Below are 21,650 nucleotides of genomic sequence, written 5' to 3' on the forward strand. Positions count from 1 at the left end.
CACTGAGCTGGACAACAAATGGCCAAATCTCTGACTGAAAAGCAACCTAGGGAGAAAAGGAAAGGAGAAACAGCATCTGCAAATGAGACACGAAAGTAGAGGAGGAGCAATGCAGAAACCGTGCCATTAGCAGCAACCAGGGCTCCAAATCTGGAAGGCAGACAGGTGAGAACTACAAACAAGAATAGAGGAATGAGGGATCTGTGATGTATTCTGGAGAAAAAACAAATAGGCCATTCTGAATTTACAAAACTGTATTTTGTACATCCTAAAATACAGAGTCAGAAAGTTATAATAAACCTGTGAATATTAGCAATAATCACCTTGCAGAGAGAAAAATGGGAAAAAAGATTAAGGATTCAGCTTCAACTACGGAGACCGAAGGAAAATGGAGCACTTGTACTAAGCTCAGAAATAGAGTAAATAGATATAAATTTACTAAGTCAAGACAGTGAGTGAATAGTCACACTCAGAGGGGAAAGAACAAAGCATCTACCATGCTTCAAAACAGGAAAGGAACAAAGTTGGTCAGTGAAAATAACAGAAGAAAGTTGAATTTAACTGCATTTTGATGCACAGGAAACATGAACAAATGTGGTTTTGGTAAAAAGACAGAAGAGTCCACATTAAGAAAACATACACTGGTATGAAAAAGGAGAATGTTGCCCATTTTACAATACTTTATTTGAATCAATTTTCAGAGAATAGTCAAGAAAAGCTGCTGTACCCTAATGGGCCAGAAGCCAGGCCATGAAAGAGAAGTGTGGGACCTCTGGACATGGACAGAATTACTATCTGGTATCACAGTGATATTCTACAATTACTTTTTCTCTCTGTGAGGCAACTTCTACAGCTCAAAATGAAGTTCTATTTCCCTTGATTAATATTTTCATGTGAATACCCTCCAAAATGAGCCACTAGCACCATTAAAGATAGGACAATATTTAACCATTTAAGATGACATAAATGTCAGTGTTTTCTTTACTTCCAATACATTCCAAAAACTGTCTTTTGGCAAATACTGTACTACAACTTCAGTGTGTGTACAAATGCTCGAAGTCTAGAAAATTATTGTTAAACAAACTTTTCCAAGGGGCAGAGACCAAAATCATCACCTTAAACTCCATACAGACACCAATCAGCAACAGACTCTCTCAAAAGAGCAACTGCACCAGAGCTCAGAGTAGCATCTTAGACTAAATCCCAGTTTCCATACTGGAATTTTAAGAAATATTTCAACACCAATGCAATCTCCAGATCTGGACGTCATTAAGGAATTAACATTAGCAATTTGTTTCTGCAACAGAGTGTGTAGTTTCTCTGCAGACAAACTGCAGCAAAATTCTTTGCAGGCAATGAATCAGAGGATCCTGCATTAAAATTTGTTAACTATCTAAGCCACACTTCAGTTCATCAATTAAGATAATTCAAACTGTTCTAATCTTCTTGCTTGTTTTCCCAACAGCATAAACATTACTACTACGTCCTTAGCTTGACCTGAAACTTGGAGACAATGAACAAATGTACTAGCAAGCTGGTCAGGGAGATGATTAACTTAAATTATTTCTCACAGACTAAAAACACATGCAACAAGTGTACCCCATGTCATGTTATCTATCCATATTCTGAATCAAAGCTGAGTGCCACGGATCAGTTGACAAGCACTGACCCAGACTGAGAGAGCAGATACAGAAGTTTTAGGACACTGAGGTTTTCAGGGACATTACTCCAGCCTTCAGAAAAGGGGAGATCTTGGTGCTGCTGCAACCACCTTTGAAAAGATGTGCAGAAGATAGAGTCAGCTCCCTCAGATGTGCAGAGCAGAAGGATATAACACAAAAAAACAGAAGCTGGAATATAGGAGAGTCCAGTGTAATAGAAGAAAAAGAAAATTACCAAGAGTGTGGGCAAGCTCTGGAAAAGGCTGTCCCAAAAGGCTGTGTAATTTCTTATTGAAGACACTCCAAACATGACTGGTCACATGGGAGACATCCCAGTGTGTAAGCAGGAGGCTGCACAAGATACCTCCAGGAGTCCCTTCCAACCTTTCACCATTGTGTCCATACACACATCACCCCAGATTTTATTAAAGTGCTGAGTCACAAAAGGTAACAAGACAGAATACAAAAGTCTTCAGAGCTTACAGAAACTGTTCATCATTCCACCTCCACTAAAAAGGGAAACATTTTTATTATGTACACCACTGAAGACAAGCAAGCATAGACAACAAACAACAAAGGCACAGAAAATAGAAAAGACAGAATGTGATACAGTCATTGCCTGGATTTCGTAAGAGTTTGGAAAACGGCAAAATTGCCAAACAAAACTGTGATCAAGACAGTGTTGAGACAGCAAGATAATACTGTCATATACTAGCTATTCCTCTTCAATTTATCTGGCTAAAGCTGAAGAATCACGTCCTAGACTGCTGCCCTTGGGAGCTCTTCAAGGAGCACACTAAAGCAGCAAAGTCATGGCATTGCTTCTCCAAATGCAAGGTGTGAACAGTTGCCTACATTTATCTTCAATAAAACAATGTTTTTCTGCAAAGTAAGATGTAAGATTCCTCAAAATAGAGAGTATTCTCCCTCTCTTTTTTATTTCATCTTATCATCCCTCTCCATTATTGACACTCACTTTGACTCACCATTTGTCTTCTCTGCCAGACCAATTCTTCCCCTCACCTCCTGAACACTGCAGATACTACTCTGTCCTTTGCTAAAGCTAACTGTATTTTCACAGGTGAAAAAAGGATGTTTGTACAAGGATGCTTCCATAAGGCAGCAGGCTCATGAAGACAAAAAAAGGCTATACAATAACCACCCTACTCATAACTAGTATAACAAAGAGGTGACAGCTGAAATACTCTTTTTTTTCCCTAAGGGTTTTCTTCAAAAAGCGCAGATTTAGTAACTATGAGAATAAAGTAATGGCTCTCTTTGGTCCCAATTTCAAGCCAGAAGATGATAATCATTCCATGACATCCTCTACTGTGTAAATTATTGCAGGGCAGAGAACAAGTTACAGGCATGAAGACAGACCAACAATCAACAACAAAGCCAACAAATACAGACTGAGAAAGAATCCAGCCACAGCACATCAAATGTACTCAAGCAGAAACAGAACAGAAGTTATTGGTCTTGGTCTTTCTCATGCCTGCACAAAAGACACAAAATGAAGTAAGAGCCACTACCTACAAACCATTGAAAGGAAAATTCCTTTAGGACAGTAAGATTAGAACTCATTGCTGAAGTTTCTCAGGGCAAGGATTTTGCGAATCTCCTGGACCAGTGCAGATGCACGAGGTTCCAACTTTTACTTGCCTCTCTTTTACTTGACAAGGGCTGCAAAACCAGCCTGGTGCAATTCACAGAAATCGCACTTTGCAACAAAAGCATCTGATCCAAAAGCTTAAACCTATCAAGTACAGCAATAAAGACAAAACCACAGTAAAGAAGAGCTTCTGCAAAGAATGAAAAACAAAAATAAATTTGAAAAATATATCCTTTCTCAAGCATTTTTTTTCTCTCAATTAAGTTAAAAAGATATCGTGGAAGGAAGAAACAAGACATGCATAAACATATAAAACTCAGAATGGCTGTGGTCTGATATGACATTTATCTTCACTCATGAGTAAACACTTGCTAACTCACTTGTGGCTATGCCACTTGTGATTTATCAGTCTACTCACTCCTGAAGATAAATGTCATATCAAACCTCAGCTATCATGTAATCTGGCAGCATTAACTTACAATGTTCATGCTTTTATGGGCCTAGAATTCATATTTACCATTGCTTACCATACTGCAGCCCCAAAATCTGCATAAGCAATTATTTTTCCTCACAAATAAAAACTGACTATTTAAAAACTCAGCACATAAATTTTAATAATATGACAAAAATATTATTCCATTGAGTATAGGTTTTCAACAAAGAAATGAAAAAGAAAACAGAAGCCACAAGATGATTTGTCCCACTTCCTCCTCAATTAATTATACAGTTCCTCCTACAGTGATCAAATGGTCTACTTTTGAGTGCCTTCAGTTATGGCTTTTTCATCACTGTCTTTGGGAGCCTGATCTAGCATCTAGTATCCTCTCTTACTTTAAGGATATTTTGCCTTATATCCTAGCAAAACCCAACTTCATTTAATTATATTCATATTTATACCATCTTGGTCTGTTTCAAAAAATGGCATCTCCCTTTTATTTTCCCTCATAATCACTGTTTGACCAAGTTATATGTGTTCAATTCTCTTAAGCTCTTCTTTTAATCTTTGCTTTCAAGCCTGGCCTTTTGTTATAGGTTTCCAAACAGCAACCAATGACAATATTCTCCTTACATTAAAGTACAGCCCACAAAATTCTGAAAATTAAGTCCATGATAACAACGCAGAAAACCACTAGGCTGCGTTTCAAATAGGCATACAATTTGTCAAGTATAGGCTTTGCTCCTGTTAATGGATCTCAGATATCTGCTGCTCAACTGCCATTTTTATTTAAATGTAACTGCACACCAAATTCCATGTCAGTGACTGGATCTTTATTAGTTAATTAATAGAAAACACTCCTTTTATCCAAACAGCCATCTATTACTCTTCCCTTTCTAAGCTGCCTTGCAGACAAGACAAAAAGAAAATTACTTCCTAAAATTTCACTAAAATGTGTACAAGTTACATTCATTCATGAACAGAAAAGTGATGCCAGAAAAGCTTCAGTGGAGAATTAATAAACCAAGCAGAACATCCCCATATAACAATATTCTTATTCTGCTGCTGTATCTAGTTTCCAAATTCCATTACTCTATCTCAACTCTGAGAGACTCCAACCACTGTGGCAGTGCAGGGAAAGTGTCAGTAAATGTTTGAGCAAATCCTGTTCTAATGTAACTTAGAACCTGGCAGAGCCTGCCCTCTGGACAGTGTGCACAATTAGTGCAGCAGTAATGGTACAGATGTATTTCCATACATCCCTCCTAATTCTAGACCTACATGAATCATTATACAGCCTTGTATATAATTAAATTTATTTTAATTAAGATGGATCACTGATTTTCTTACTGGGATTTTTTATCACTCAAGTTTAATACTTGGCTTTAACCTCCAGTACTTTCTCCTTATGATACAATCATTGCCAACACAATACATTAAGTGCTAATCCATCTCCACTACCCATCAATCTACTCAGAACCTCAACATGTGTAATAAAGAACATCTCTCTTGTTCATACAAATTTTATCTGCTGCAACACCCAAAACAAGACAGGCAATGTTTGCCTGTAAAAAGCAACACAGAGTATATGGACTCTAAAAATGGCAATTTAGACAAACTTTGAACATTGCACTTAGAACAATTTAAAAAAATTGATTGCTGGCTTATGTCATTAGTGTCTCATCAATAAAATATTAGCCTAAGATTGTTCCCCTTTTCCTTATGTAGAAGTAGCACTATTTAGCTTTATAAAGCATTGTTTTTCATAGTTTGGAATATGATTCCAGTACTTTACAAAACAGATTAAAAGTCTCCTGTTTCATTTTCCCTAACACTGAACATTTCAAAGCCTTTGTGCAAGCTGTGCTGCATGCTGACAGTGTTCACAGGATTCTCTTGCTGCATGTTAGCTCAACATAACTGGAGAAAGCATCACCACAGTGACACCTTTGAGAAACAGAAAAAAACAAAGGAAGGAACAGCTAACAGAGCCTTCATGTTTTAAGGGAAACTGGACTACTGTAAACTGGCTGGTATGAAAAGATCTACATTCTAAAACAAGCTTGCCCTTCTGCAGCTGGACAGTTTGCAAAGCCAGCTGGAACTCTCTCCAATGAGCTTCAGGCTTGGAAAAGCTGGAGCTCAGCCAGTTCTTCCATCAGTGCTGGCTACCCTCGGGCAAGCCAGCTGCAATCTTCCTCTTCTGGACAAGTCCAAGGCAAGATGGCCAGCAGCTCTGTGCTCTGATTTCGGGGAGCACTGGGAACTCTGACAGTGTGATCACTGTCACTACAAAAAATCAATACTTATCAGCAGTTACTGGGGTGATATGGAGCTGCTGCTGTGTTGTCTGCTTTGGCACTTGAGCTGATGGTTGCTGTGCTAAGATTTTTTGATGCAGTAACTCTTGATGTCTGATGCTGCTTTTGCCTGTATAGAACTACTCTGAGGGTCACTAAGTGCCTGGGTAATGTAATGTTTGAATCAACTACCTAATGACTGATAAGAAATTAGAAAAAACAGTTTCACAGTAAAGCAAATAAATTACCATTTTTAATGTCTTCTCCCTATTATACATGTCTTTAGATATTATATATTTCCCAGAAAAGGAACCTTATTAACCATAGTTTTGCTTAGTTTGTGACCTTTTGAAAATGCAGTGGTCATTTCACGTACCCAGTAAATGAAAATTCAGCCCTAGACCTGTGATGACCTTACAGACAGAAAACCAGCTTCTCTTGCTCGTCAGATCGATCTCCACAATGTTACTTGAGCAGTTTTCAGCCCTCCTGTGACACAGGTATGTCAGAAAAGCTCTTCACATTGCTAATCTCTACTCAGGTTAACATCACAATTGCTTGCTTAGAGTACCCACTGACATGAGGCAGGCAGAGCATGCCTCTGCCAGAAATCTGGCTTTAACTCAACCAGAAAATACTCCACCAGAACTAGAATTGTAAGAGTAAGAACTCCTGTGGTCTTACCCATTTTGTCCTACAGCAGTGTTTCTCAAAAGGAGGGGTGAAAGCTGCCTAGTGGGCACAGGGGCACATAAGGTGGGCTGCACAACATTGGAAACAGCCATGTTACATGGCAGTAGGTTAGCCTTAGATTGTGACATGAGATAAGGCCAGACTTATTAGCCATGGAAATTTCTACCTGTATGCAATCTGTCAGCTGCAGGCAGAAATTTGCTTAACCTGGGACAGGGAGTAATTTTTCCACCTACTGCCTGTAATTATCACCAGCTTCTGCTCTTCTGCCTAGAAGGGCCAAAGTTATTGTCCATTCAGTCATGAAACATGGACAAATCAAAGAGATGTCACCAAAAGTGTAAGCAACACTTTCCTAATTAATACGACGATCCAGACAGGGTGGGGAGAAGCCACCTCAGAAAAAGAAAGAATGCAAGTGCCTGGACTTGCATTGAAGCAGCCGAGTCAAGATGAAAAACACCCAGCTGTCTTATGTGTATTACAAACAGAGTCAGAAATCTTACCATTCAAGATGATCTTACACATTAAAACTATGCTCACTAAAGGACTATTAAATTATATTAATTTTATTTTAAAGTTAATAATTTAACCACTAGAAAGTGTTTGTAAGGTTCAAGACAGTTCAGGTATTTTCAGACCATGCACTGCTACTTTTAAATTAAAGCAGAAGAAATATTCTCTCTCCACACACCTTACAAATTATTGATATACTTTATAGAGCCTATAAACTCAAGGATAGATCACTGTAAGGTTTTACATTATCACATTTGCATTTCTCGACCTCGATAATATAAATTTCTACCAACTTGATACATGTTCTGCAACCTCTCTATATGAGTTTGAAACCTAAGTGAAGTACTCACACACACACATATACACAGAAACCACAGACAAGGAAAATCTCACAAAGGGTAGTAATGCCTGTATAAACTCAAGGCCTTATAAAAATCCTTACACCTTTTAATTACAAGTGCAAACACACACACAAGATCCTGTGTAACAGCAGGATAAAGTCCCCACGCTCTCAGTGACCACCTGGCTGTACAGATGCCTTATTGACAATGCCTTTGAAATTAATGATTCTAAGCACTTAATACTCCACTATGCACAACAGAGATATAGTTCAGTGAGTAATAGAGAATGGCATTACTGCTAAACAAAACATCCTGGTACAGCACAGCTATTCTTCTACAAGATTTTATAACTATGTGCAGAAGAGTTTAAAATGAGAGAGTTAATTTTAATTTGAAAGCAAAGCAGCATACCTAATGACATATTCAACATTATACTCTTGCCTGTAAATCTTGGAAAGCTTTCTGTTCCACATTTGTAATTCTGATAAATTCCACTGTGCTCATACAACAACCACTCTATTGCAGACAAAAAGAGCAAGAATGCACTTCCTTAAATTTATGTTAATAATCTGATCTAAAGTAATAGTTGAGCATACATGTTAAATAACTGAAAATGAGGTACTACCACACATCACAGAATATGATACAAACAAAAAAAATAATTTTCCCAAACAAGCTGCAATGAAAGTGGCACTGAAAACTACTGTACAGTTCACTAAGAAATCCTCTTTTATACTACAGTACCTACCAGTTGAGAACTCTGATTTGACTGTACCACCTTAACCTGAGGAGGCTGCACTGTATTTGATACAGAGACTGTGCAAATGTTGTTTGGTTGCCTTATTCCTATTGTCTGCGTCGTGACAACAGAGGAGATGCTTCCCGAGGCAGATTGAGGTATAACTTGTGAGAGCTTGCTCTGCTGGAGTGACTGCTGAGACGGCTGTCCTTGCAAAACCAAATGTTGACTATTCAGTAAAGATTGTCTCAGTGCAGGTAGACTTTTCTACAAACAGAAGAAAGTTTATGAAACAGCAAACTTAGAGGATTGATAAAAAGCATTTTGAAATTTGCTGCCAATATAATTAAAAGAATTCTCTCTTCCAATTTTACTGCCTGTTCACCAAACAGAACGAAGATTTAACATATTTTGTATGAGAAAGTTCAGTTTTTAATAAGCTTTCAATTTGGATTTAGCAATCCTGTAGATTTTCACGTGCCCTTAATTCCACTGTAGCAGAAAAATATAACACTCTTCTCCTCAAGACTATCTGTAACTTGTAGCTTGGGTCTTTGGACCAGCAAGAAATGGAAGCAGAAAAGGCAGAACCATGGAACAACCCTATTCCCAGCAAGCTGCACCAATTCACTCCTCTTAACACACCTCCAGTACCTAGAACCAGACGATTTCACTCTCGGTGCCCTACAGCAGTAGCTGTTTATTGTATTATTTCTGAAGTAATGTACTGTAAGTGAATTAAAAAAGTGTACTATTGTAAGCTCTATGTTCATACCATTTCAAGGAAAACATACTTCTAAAAGGCTGTACTGTACCTTCCTGAACAAACTTTTTACTTTTTAAGTGGCAGAAGTGTTCTTTTGAAGTGCTCCCCCAGGCAGCTGTAGAATGCAAAAGTGTTCAGCCAAAGCTACAGCTCTTTCTAACTTCTAGTATTGATTTAAAAACTTAATGTCTGTTGCCCAGAAAGGACTTCAAAGAAAAAATATAAATCAAAACTTAATCATGATGCTACAAGTGACTGCAGTAAAAGCCACAAACAAGAGTTAACGTTAACTTGTAAAAACAGGAGCAGAAGTTCTGAAGCAAAGTTGCAAGGACAGAAGAGAGAGAAAATCTGCACTAAACAGAGAATTTTTGAACTAGACCAAAAATACTTTTAAAGACATATTTGTGGTTTTGTTGGGACTTAAACGTGCTTTTTATGTTTGCATATAATCCTGCATATGGAAGTTTTTGTAGCTAATTTACAGAACCAATTAAAAGCTAAATTTACCTGCACATACACTTAACTTAGGACCACACAATAAATCTATCTGGTATCACATCAAAAATTCTACTGTTGATTAGCTCCAGATTAGAAGCAGAGTCATCTAATCAACATTTTATCCAGTTCAGTTTTTCATAATCATTGTTACACATGGATTGAAAGTTATCAATGACCCAAACATAGATTAGGAAAACAGTATGGAAACAGCTTATTATATTACTTGAAGCATTCTGTAAAAATAACTTGGGGCTCTGAAATGTGAATGTTTTTCTTCTTCACAAAAAATTACCTATTACCACAGAAAAGTATATTAATTCTAAAAGCAAAGGATCACTACAGAACAGCCACTGGATGGTTTCCAAACTAGGGAGTAACTGCTCGTTTTTTTTTTAAATCTAATTACTTCAACATTCTAGATCAGGCTACTCAAGCTGTGAACTCCAGAGCAGCTCTGGATGACAAATACATTTCTGTAAAACTCAGCCAAGGTCCCAAACACACAAGGTGTCCCTCCTGTGGGAACTCCCCATGTCTCACCACTGTCCCAGGCTGTGGGAGCAGCCTGGGCAGCCCAGGGCCACTCAGGCTGTGAGCAGCACCTGCCTGGCTTGACACAGGTGGAGCCTGCACGGGACTTCCCAGCCAGGAAGATCTTGGCAGAAATGGGGACCATTCAGAAGTAAAGGAAGTGTAGTCCTGCTCCAGACCAATGAAGATAACACTAATTAAAAAGGTTATTCTAAGACTTCACGTAATGAAATTTTGCACTGAAATAAATTCATCCAAACAATATTCACATTACCTTAAGGAAAGGTACAAGATATGGCTGAGGAGATGATTTGAGTTCCGTTTGAAGGCGGCCTGTAAATTCTTCTGGATCAATCTTTGCATCCTTCAGGGTGAAGAAAAACAAACCATCAACATCTCAGTTCAGTTGTTTGGTTGCCTCTTCCCAGCTACTGTACACACGCATCTCTCTAGCTAAATAGGCTGCCACATCAAAAACTTTCAGAGCTGAAGTACCTTAATTCCTCTCTAAGATCCCTCTGCCAACTATTCAAACATGTAACATGCCACTCAAAACTCAGAGCATCCCTTGGGGATGCACACCTTAAGACAAAACAAGGTCCCAAAAACACTCAAGTCTCTTTTGGGACTCCACTCTCTTGCTAACATTTGCATAGTGATTTATTTTTCTAAAATTAAAAGAAAACAACAATAACAGGTTGTTGACATAACCTTACAAATATAAAATTTGTCAGCCTTTGTAATAACTCCAAAACCAATTCTGATGGTACAATTTAACTTGCAGAATCCATATATATAAAACTATATATGTAAAGCGTGGCCATTATATAAAGCATGCTTATAAGTAGATATAAAATTTTCTCCTCTATTAATTTGTATGTATACTCACAAAATACATACTTAGATACATAATCAGTCATTTATTTAGTAGTAATTCAAGAGAATTCTAACTTGGGTGCATTTTATGGTACTTCTAAAGTATAATTAGTTACAAGTCCAGGTTGTAATAAAAACAATAATTAACCTTCCTATCTGATACAGAACAAGAGAAAAACAAAACCAAAATAAGCTTCAATAAATATATTTATTATATATGCGTGTTGGTAATTGGTTTAAAGTAGTTACCTTTACTTATTTACTCTTTTCAAGTCTGTAAAGCTTAACGCAAGTTTTCACTGGAATCACTGAATATGGTTGTTGAATGGCTCACACTTGAAAACAGTCTTAGGCTTGTCTAAATTGTACAGATTTCTCAGGCAATGAATTCAAAGAGATGTGTAACAATTACTTTCAAACCCAAGTATTTCATAGACTATATTACATTTCTTTAAGAGCTTGACTCTTTTCCCAGCTCCACAGTAACCTCTGCCTGCAGCTCATTTACACAATTCATCATACACAAGCATCTGTTGCACTGGAGACTGCAGCAAGTCCAGCCTTTTTCTGGCCCCAAGCACTTCCACACAGCTTTGCCTCTGGAAATCTCTGTGCCACTAAGGCTCCATGCAGGGGCACCTGTCTGCAGAACAGCTGAAAATCAACAGCTCAGGAAAATACTTTTCCTTCAGTCCTAGAAACTCTAAACACAACGTTGTGAAGGGATTGTATCTACAGTCGTCCTGTGCTTCAAAAATTAAGAGCTTCTTGTTTCAGAGAAGACCAGGGTTTGAAAGAAAAAAAAAACTTAACTTGAATCCCCATGGAAAAATCCTATGTTTTACTAAAGAAACAGCCAAAATATTACTCATCAAAACAAGAGTGGCTTTAATAGCCACAGTAGGATAACTGCCTACTAAATACATTGCTGCATTTCCCCTTTCAAAAGTCCAGACAAAGTCTGCCTTTAACAGATTTTTTAATGTATAAAACGTACGGAATATTGCATTTTGATGAAGCCCAACTCCTTTCATTACAGCCAAAAGAATTGTTAAGATCAAAGCAATAGTTTTCAGCATCCAAAAATAAGAAGTTTAATAGATAACTGACAAAATAAAAGGTAACTAAATATTTACCAACAAATCTTGAACCAGAGCTTTCACATTGCGGGACGTTTCTGGAGATGGTGAATTATGAGAAGCAAGTTTTATAAGGGTAGCTAAAAAGTTTTTACATTTTTTCACATTCTCTTGCATTTCCTGCAAAAGCCAAAGAAAACAATTATTAACTCCATGCTATTTTTCCATCACAATCAACGCATGCTTTGACCACTACAAATAAGGAAAATAATTTTTTCTAATTGAGACAGGCCACATATGAGATATGTTTTGCTATTACTGCTTGTTAACTGAGACTTTCTTACCTTCTTCAGGTAACTGAACATCATAGCTCACAAGTAAAAACAAAATTGTCAATGAAAGAAATATTTTACAGTCTGCTTTGGTACAAATAACCTTAAATATGCAAAGAAACACAACAATTTGCTGGAGATGCATTCCCCTTTGAGATTCCCAACAGATAACGTACAAATGTTCCCCGAGATATCTTAATTTGTTAAATTATTGATTCAGTATGTTTTTTGTACAAAGCAGCTACAGCAGTAAAACCAAAGTAAGTCTTCAAACATCATCATATCCAATCTTTTCTTCATTACTACTAAAACAAGCCATTATTTTTATATGGTGTAAGTGCTCCAAGAAACAGAAATGTCACTCTTCAGTGTAACCACAGTTTTGAGGCCCAGCAACAGGACAATCATGAAGTCCATAGACCACAGCCCTGACTGCTGCGGCTACAGGAACAGAACAGTTCTTTCACTAGTGCCACGTATGTGGCAGGATGGGAAAAGCTGACCACAAGAGTTCTTCCTCCCTCTCAGAATCTGTATCCCCCATTTAGCCAAAACGAGAGGAAGGCTTTCCCTGCTTGTCTAGTATTTGTCCCATCAGGGGATACATGCCTGCATGAAGAAAAAGCTCTTCCTACTTCTCAACATAGCAAAGAGCTCCTAAAGTCCTAAGAAAACAAGGCTCCCACAGACTGCACACTCGCCTGTGATACCACAGTAGTTCCTGGCACAGGAGAGCTGGGGATGACCAGGGGCTGCGCGGGCACCTGCGCTGCCGTCTGAGGAGGGAGCGGCAGCCGAGGCTGGCTCTGCCCTCCGCTCGTCACTGCAGCCTGCTGAGAAGCTGAAGTTCCAGTTGCTACTGTTGTCTTGAACAAATTTTGAGAGCTCGTCGTAGTTACGGATACCTATTAATATTTTATATTTAAAAAAAATTAAATTTCACTTTCAAAAAAACAAGTAAATCAGAAAACCACAGAATGGCTCGCATTGGAAAGGAACTTAAAGCTCCTCCAGTTCTACTGTCCCAGGGCGCTCCAAGTCCCATCCAACCTGGCCTTGTATGGGAAGACAGGTTGAAAGGATAGTCCAGACAGTCCAGTCTCTCCCAGTGAATTACAGCTGTACTGATTACTGAGGACTGGAAACATCAGTGCCTGCCCAATGAGTTTGGGTGTTACAAGAGAGTGGCTTAGCTGGCCACTCCAGCTGCAATTGCAGTTTGGGCTGGAGAGCCTGCTGCACTTTGGGCTGGAGTGTGCTGGCCGTGCTGTGAGGAGCGAGGGACGCGTGGTGGTGCAAGGCACAGACAAGGTAAGGAGATGCTGTGTGAGGGACAGACAGGGTTAGGTGGCTGGGAAAGGGACAGGTTTGGGGAGGGGAGGGGAGGGGAGGGTGAGAGGGAGAGGAGTCAGTGCTGTGTGGAGCTGCCTATGGGGCAAAGAGTCAGAGTTGCCTAAAAGAAGCTCATTGAGAGAAGGAATATGAAGTTTGTAATAAAAGACTGGTGGCGATGCCACTCGTGTCTGTCTTGACATAATTACTACAACAGCCTCGGGCACTGCCAGGGACCCAGGGGCAGCCACAGCTTCTCCAGGCACCCTCCCAGGGAACAACCCCTCCACATACCTTTCCCAACATGTCCCTCTGCCACCCCATGACCCCACGTGTGCCCCAGCCCCACTGACCGTGGTGTGGGGCAGCACAGCCCCTCCAGGCAGCGTGGCGGCGGCGCTGGCGGGCGCAGCTGGGGACGGCACCACCTTGGCCTGCACAGGCAGCCCCAGGCGGACACTGGAGGTGCCCACGGAGGTCGGCTGTTGATAATGGAAAAACAAGCATTTCACTTTTTTTTCCTCCTTAGTAACTTGATCTCCAAGGCTTTTTAATAATAGCGATTACAAGAATAATCATTATTAATACTGCAAAAGAAGTCAAACCCACGAATGTGCTTTTATATATATACATATATATAGATATTCACAAATACTGGAACAATTAGCTGTCTCATGTTCAATGACAGATTTGCAATATTTCTCCTAAAAGCTATTACTCACACAGCTATATGGAAAAAGATAAGAAAAAACAAAAGTGACCTGCAAAAAAATTGATGTTACATTGATGCGTTAATTCAGTTGTAATATTTACATGTCAGTATTCATCAATATTTGAGTTTATCACTGCCAGCAACACATATTGGTCCTCTTGGTATTTACAGGCCTGTTCTAGTGTTTTTTCTTTATGAAAATCAATATGGACAGAAAATTTAGAAAGCAGAAAAATATTCTTAAAATAATTTCAGATTAAATTATACAGAAATTAACTCGCAGAGAAATAAAATCTAAGCACAGGGAGAACCTCTGTCAAAGAACACAGGCTCTGTACCCAGAGAGCAACTGCAATGTGAAGTGCAAACAAAGGAAAAAGACTGATCTACAGCTTTTCAGTCAGTAGTACATTCTGTAGATCATGAAATATCTTGTTTAGCAAACATATTACTTATTTTGTGATTTACTTTCATTGCAAGCCTGAAATCTCTTGCCACCTCACAAGAGGACAAGATTTAGAAATTAAAAAGCGTCTGCAGAGAAGTTACTTAATTCTGCAGGAATGTAAATACCATTATAAACTAAATGCATCATACAATATGGCAATTGTGACAAAATGAGAACCACACACTACTAAAAATGGAGACCACACTGGTGTCTAAGAACTTTCATTTATGAAGATATGCAGTCACACACTTGAAAAAGACAAATTTTCTAAGTGGAGAGAGTAATACATCATGGCTGATGTTATTTCTCACAAGATGAAACTAGTTCTCTTTGATTTAAATTTTAATTCATATGTCTCTAAAATTCATATTTTATAAACAACTGCTTATTTTAGATTCTTACACTGTCTATTAAACCTACATAAAATACTTCTCCAAAGAACATCTAGCCTACTCTGAAGTATCTCCAAAAGGAACAGAAGCCCAGGCAGGCATTCAGAGCCCCAGGCATTCCTTACAAATCAGTCCAGCAACGTCATCTACTGGATATCAATCTTCTGTACTGGAGGAAAAAAAGGAGGAAAGAAGACAAATCAAATAAATCTACCTGACATCTGAACAAACCCCTTTTTTTGTTCATACAGCTTTCAAGATTTTTAAAATCTTGACTAGGGATGCCTTCCATCCTGAGACAGCCTAGAGACAATAAACGGCATCACCACGAAGAGGCAGAATTGTCTGTTTTTTTGGAAGAAGGACCATATAAGTTTCTTCTGTTTTAAACACCCTACACCTCTTTTCTTCATTATAAAAATGACCAAGTATTTTAAAATACTGGTTGAATGAAATTATATCTACCCCGTGAGTGCTGCATTTAAAATATAAATACTATGTATCTTGTTCACTTGCTTATAATCAGTTTCCAGCCTAAGAAGACAGCATGCCTGTGATATCTGCCCCCTTATCAGTCTGGTCTTCCAGAAGTGAGGATTTAGGAAACAAGCAGATAGCCAAGGGCATTTCCAGCAGCTACTTGCTTCCAGGCAAGACTTGCAGCCAGAAATCCACAAATACAGAGTGAGACTGCAAGCTAGAGAATTTTTCTCAGCTAATAAATGCCCATTATTCATCACAGGAACATACCTAAAAATAAAATTAAAATACAAATTTTCATTGTTATAATACCCAACTAAGAATTCCAATGTGCCAGACCTCAGCACCAAACTGTGCAACAAAGACTAAATTCGCCCTTGGTTTTAAAAATCAATAGTGACAAAAGCCTTTGATAGAAAATGGCAATAAAATCTGCTAATTTTTGAATGTATGAAGAAATCCCTCACCACTAAAGAACTGCAAATAAAGTAATGCAATGGTTTTACTAACCTGGTTCGAAAACTCAGAAGGGTTAAAAAAGTAAATATGAAATGAGTGGATGAGAAACATAACGAGGAACTAGCCTGGAGAAATTCTCAAATATAAAGGAAATGATCTTCAAGTGACAGCTACAAGTTGCCAGAAGACACTCAAAGCATTCCCAACATGAACGCTTCCAGAACTGATAAAAATTATTTAGAAATAAAAAGCTGTGTTTTCTATGGAAGGAAACTCGTAAACAGATCTTATGAGAAATATGTCAAAAAGAAAACAAGAATTATGAACAGAATTTTAACAAAAAATCATAACCCAATGTGTCAAGTTCCTACTGTTAGAATCTAAAAGTATTCATGATGTTCCTTAAGGAAAAACTGCTGAGGCTTGATAGGATGCTATTAAATTTTGAAATTACCGGAAGAGTTAGAAAGAAATACATTTTCAAATGTAACTATTATTTCTGTTAGATAAATCAGATGTTTTTACATTCCCTAAATACACAGAAGTACCACTGAAGAGCCTTTTGCCCTGTACTCAGACATTACCAGGCAGGAAGCCAGACCATGAATGAGCACAGTCAATAACCTGCCAGTGATGCCATGGGACACTGCAGGACGCATCCGCACACAGACCTGAGCTGGCTCTGTGCACTCAGCTCAGAAACAGGGAGCACAGCACAGTGCTGCAGAGGAAAGGAGGATTTCGGGTAGGACAGCCTGGGGGGGATGTCCCAAGGTTTGTTCTGCCTGCCCAAGTCACACAGGTAACACAAGAGACTCCCATTTCAGGGTGCAACAAGTCACTTCCACTTAGGCAGTCAGAGCACATGGGAATTTTTCACAGTGCAGAAATACTGTGTGTCCAATAAATTCATTCCTTCAACAACATCTTTACTTTCCTTCTTGCCAGAGCTCTGGGCACATGAATAGGGAGGCAGAGCTTGGGAGAGAATCCATTGTACCTGCTGTGCACAAACAAGCTGTCTCTGTACTTCAAGGAATACACACAGGGCTGCATTTGAAAAAGCAAGTCACTTAAATACAGAGAAAATAGTCAAAATAGCCAAAACTTATTCGTCACTGCCAAGGCAGGACTGTACCAATTTTAGAGATTGCCTTGCATATTCACAGCTTTATCAAATGAAGTCAAACTGCCAGAAGGTTAATATCTGAATTCTTGGGAGCAGGTTTGGGTTACACTTGTGTTTTGTACTATACAAACACCTACTGACCAACATTCCAGGTACCAGCAGCATAGGCTCTGCACTAGAGTTCACTTTTGACAAGTTCCACACATTTTCATGATCATTCCTGTCAATAAACTTGGCCATTATCAACCAAAAACCAAATAGCATTTGAACAAACACCAACATAAAAGCCAAGTTTTTCACAATAGAGACTGTGACACCTCTTTACGTTGTCCAATACATGGCTTCAGTGTTACATAAAACCCAATTTTCATAAGGTCTTTGGGTTTAGATTTAAATTTGCAAAATCTGAAATGAAAGACTTCTTATAAACTCAACAGACCATGCTAAGATGCCATCTGAGACGCCTCAATCTATCAATGGCCACTGTTTAACAAAGAGAAAACTGAAGTGGGATCGCAGACACTGGGCAGAAGCACAGGCTAAAGGTCAAATCTGGGAGCTCACTTGCACTGGGCTGGCATGGCCAGGTTTTGGTGGTGGAGTGGCTTTGTGAGAAGCTGCCAGAAGCTTGCCCTGTGTCCAGCAGAGCCAAATTCGGGCCCATCAGTGACAGTGGCAGCACCTCTGGGGAACATTCAGGAAGAGGGAGGAAATCCCCATGGAATTGCAGCTGGGTGAGAGCAGTGAGGATATGTGAGAGGAGCAGCTCTGCAAACCCCCAGGGCAGGAGGGGCAGGAGCTGCTCCAGGTGCTGGAGCAGAGGTTCCCCCAAGCCCGGGCTGCACCCAGGGAGAGGCAGCTGTGCCCCTGCAGCCCACGGGGTCCAGCATGGAGCAGAGATCCCCCCACAGCCCCTGGAGAGCCCCACACAGGAGCAGGGGGTGCCTGAAGGAGGCTGTGACCCTGGGAACTCCACGCTGGAGCAGCTCCTGGCAGGACCTGAGGCCCTGTGGAGAGAGGAGCCCAAGCTGGAACAGGTTTGCTGGCTGGAGCTGTGACCCCACAGGGGACCTGGGCTGGAGCAGCTCCTGAAGGAATGACTGCAGCCATGGAAAGGACCAGGCTGGAGCAGCTCCTGAAGGAATGACTGCAGCCATGGAAAGGACCAGGCTGGAGCAGCTCATGGAGATCACTGTCTCCTGTGGGAGGGACCCCACACTGGAGCACAAGAAGAGTGTGAGGAGCCCTTTCCCTGAGGAAGAAGGAGCAGCAGAGACAACCTGGGATGAGCTGAGCACAGCCCCCATTCCCCATCTCCCTGCACCAATGGGGGAGAGGTGGAGAAAGCTGGGAGTAAAGTTAAACTCAGGAAGGAAGGAGAGGCAAGGAGAAGGTGGTTTAAGATTTAGTTTTATTTCTCATTACCCAACTCTGATTTGATTGGTAATGAATTAATTCCCCCCCAGTCAAGCCTGTTTTTCCGTCAGTAACTGGTGAGGGATCTCCATCCTGACTCAAGAGACTTTCCTTACATTTTCTCTCCCTGTCCAGCTGAGGAGGGCAAGGATGGAGAGGCTCTGGTGGGTGCCTGGTGTCCAACCAGGGTCAACTACCACATAATTTTTCAGTAACTAACTCATACAACCTTTCCTCCAGGCATGGCTGCTATTAATCAATCATAGCACTCCCCATTAGCAAACTGCTTCCTGAGACTTAAACTTCTGAAGGGTTCATGGAGAAACCTCACACATTGACTGACTGCCTCTCAACTCCTCTCAGCTCTTCATTCCTTCACACGAACTTAAATGTCAGATACAGAGAAACTTTTTATCACAGATTTGATTTTTTTTCAGCCTAGTAAAAATACAGTGAAACTGACCCAAAGCATTATCCCTTTGAAAACCTGACATTTGCACACAGTTACAAAAAGTTACTGGAAACAGAATCTCTAACAGGTTACAAAACAGAGGCAGAACCTTCACTGCCACCACAGTGTCACCAAGTGGAGCATCAGAACCCAAAGTAGGGAGATGCTGCTCTGCTCCTCATGTGCACAATGTCCCTTTTGGGACAACAGGGCAGGAAAACACTGAACTGGGAGCAATTACACAGGACAGGCAGAGGAAATTCAGGTCACGAGAGAAAACCTTCAGAAACCAGGGGTTCTAGGTCAAAAGCCCCTATTGCTGAAGCAAGTACTTCACAAAGTACTTTCTCCTCTCTGGTGAAGTGGCTGGTCCTCCTGCAATCACAAGATTTCATCCAAAATATCTGGTGAACAAAAACCAGCTGAATTTTGTCACTTTGGCTGGATTCTACTCCTGCCTCTAGTGCTTAGTGCTGCCTGCAAATACAGATCATCCATTGTAATCAATACTCTTATGCAATGTATTTCTGAGTGCCCAACTTGCAACATGGAGTTTGTGACCAGGAGTGGCCATGGCAGCAACTGAGGGCAATGAAGTCAAACTGAACACAGTAAATTAGCCAGCATTTTTCATTTCATATTTTAAATAGAGACAATTAGGCTCCATTTCCTACATACAAAAGGAAGCTAATAATCCCCTTAACTGCATTGTTGAGAAAGTTGTTGCAGGGATAAGCTTCACAAAAAACCCTGCTTGGTTATTAATTCCCACTGTAGAGGGGGACAGCAAGTAAGCCTGAAGCAAACCACTGAACAGTGAAGGAAAAATATTATATAAATCTTCATTAATGAGGACTGTCCAGCCTACACACTGTAGAAATTAAAAATAATAGTAGTATGTGGTCATGTAGCATAATGCACATGGGAACCTCTGTGACTGTGTTCAGGAACCTCCTTTGCAGGACTTCCTAATCTTTGCACATTTAAATTTACAGCCTTACTAACATTTGAATGTTTCCTAAGTTTTAGAGCTATGTTAATGCTACAAAAATGTAAACAGTATCATTTGTAAATACTGAAAACCTGCTGTCTGCTCAATACAGAAAAGAACCATTCATCATGAAGGAAAAGGACGAAAACATTTTTGTGGTTAAAACACAATAAAGACCACACATTTCTTACACTCTCTGACCTCCCAACCCACCTGCCCTACTACCACAAATATATTCTCCAGAACACTGCAAAGAAGCCAAAAAAACATGTATACAAAACAAATAGTATGGAATAGCTTATCTGATGATAATGGCAGTGCACCTTAGCAACAACAAAGATTCATCTATTTGCTTAAAATTTCTGCAAAGAGCAAAACAAGCATTTGTCAGAAAAGCAGAAAGACTGTGAAAAACAGAAAGAATAACAAGAGTCATAAATAAGTGAGAAAAAATACCAAAGCTGCCATAAAAATATAAACCATGCTGAAAACTCAGGCATAAGTGTATCACCAGACCAATCTCAGATTTGAAAGGCTCTGCTTCAGCAAGAACAGCAGCTTGGGAGCCATCAACCAAGCTCAGACTGCCCTCAGCACCAAGTGAAGGCACAGCCTGAGCTGCTGCTCAGAGCAAGTTCCACTGCAAAAACACGGCCAGAGCAGGGGATGCAGTACTGGGCACACACTCAAAAAACTTTTTTTTTCATTTTAAAAAGTGAAACTTAACAGAAAATAAGTATCAATACACAGAAAACAGTAAAGTTCATGATACAAACTTTAAATTCCAAAGAGCAGAAGTTAGAAAAATGCCTGAAGCAAGAAAAAAAACAAAGCTAGATAAAACTCAATTTCTTAAAAAATATATATATATATGTATATATAAGTCAGACTGTTTCAACAACAAAAACAAAAGACTAAACCATCAAGGTTCAGATACAACTGCCTTTTCTGATCACTAAAAACATAAAACAAAACTTTATAATGGAAAATACATTTTGAATCAAACTTGAAACAGAACATCTGTAAACTCTGAAGACAAATCCATTTTCAGCAGTAGTCCTGGGGAAACTCCAATATACACTCTTCCACCTGCTCTGAAGTTCCAACAACAGATATTCCAAAATAAAATATTATGGGCCAGGCTAACATGGGTCTTTCCTGTATGGTATTCACTTCATATTCTTAGTTTACAGCAGCACTTTAATTTTGTAACTAACATAATTGCAACTAAAAATAATTTGAAATAAGCAACTTTTTTTGCTATTTGGTTATGCATGTAAGCCCACCTGGGTATTAAGATACTGAGAGCCAGTGAAAAAAACATATCAAAGGCATGAAAAGCTATAAAGTGCACAAATGAAAAACTCAGATAAACAGAAGAAACACAGCAAAGGAAAACTAGATGGCAGCACCTCCTTATTTTTCACAATTTCACAAGTCTAAGATTCAAAACAAGA

At 39.5% G+C, this 21,650-nt stretch overlaps 1 protein-coding gene across 1 annotated transcript in view; it reads right to left on the reverse strand.

Moving 5' to 3' along the window:
* Positions 1-21,650, reverse strand: part of LOC134048543 (transcription initiation factor TFIID subunit 4-like) — a 146,609-nt gene that overhangs the window by 114,327 nt on the left and 10,632 nt on the right. Inside the window, exons 3-7 of the mRNA XM_062500380.1 lie at positions 14,069-14,197; positions 13,085-13,288; positions 12,109-12,231; positions 10,371-10,460; positions 8,308-8,565 (exon numbers count right to left, since the gene is read on the reverse strand). Of these exons, the coding sequence (XP_062356364.1) occupies positions 8,308-8,565; positions 10,371-10,460; positions 12,109-12,231; positions 13,085-13,288; positions 14,069-14,197 (804 nt within the window). The remainder of the gene's footprint in view (positions 1-8,307; positions 8,566-10,370; positions 10,461-12,108; positions 12,232-13,084; positions 13,289-14,068; positions 14,198-21,650) is intronic.

Source organism: Cinclus cinclus, chromosome 11 (genome assembly GCF_963662255.1).
Source record: "Cinclus cinclus chromosome 11, bCinCin1.1, whole genome shotgun sequence".
Lineage (NCBI taxonomy): Eukaryota > Metazoa > Chordata > Aves > Passeriformes > Cinclidae > Cinclus > Cinclus cinclus.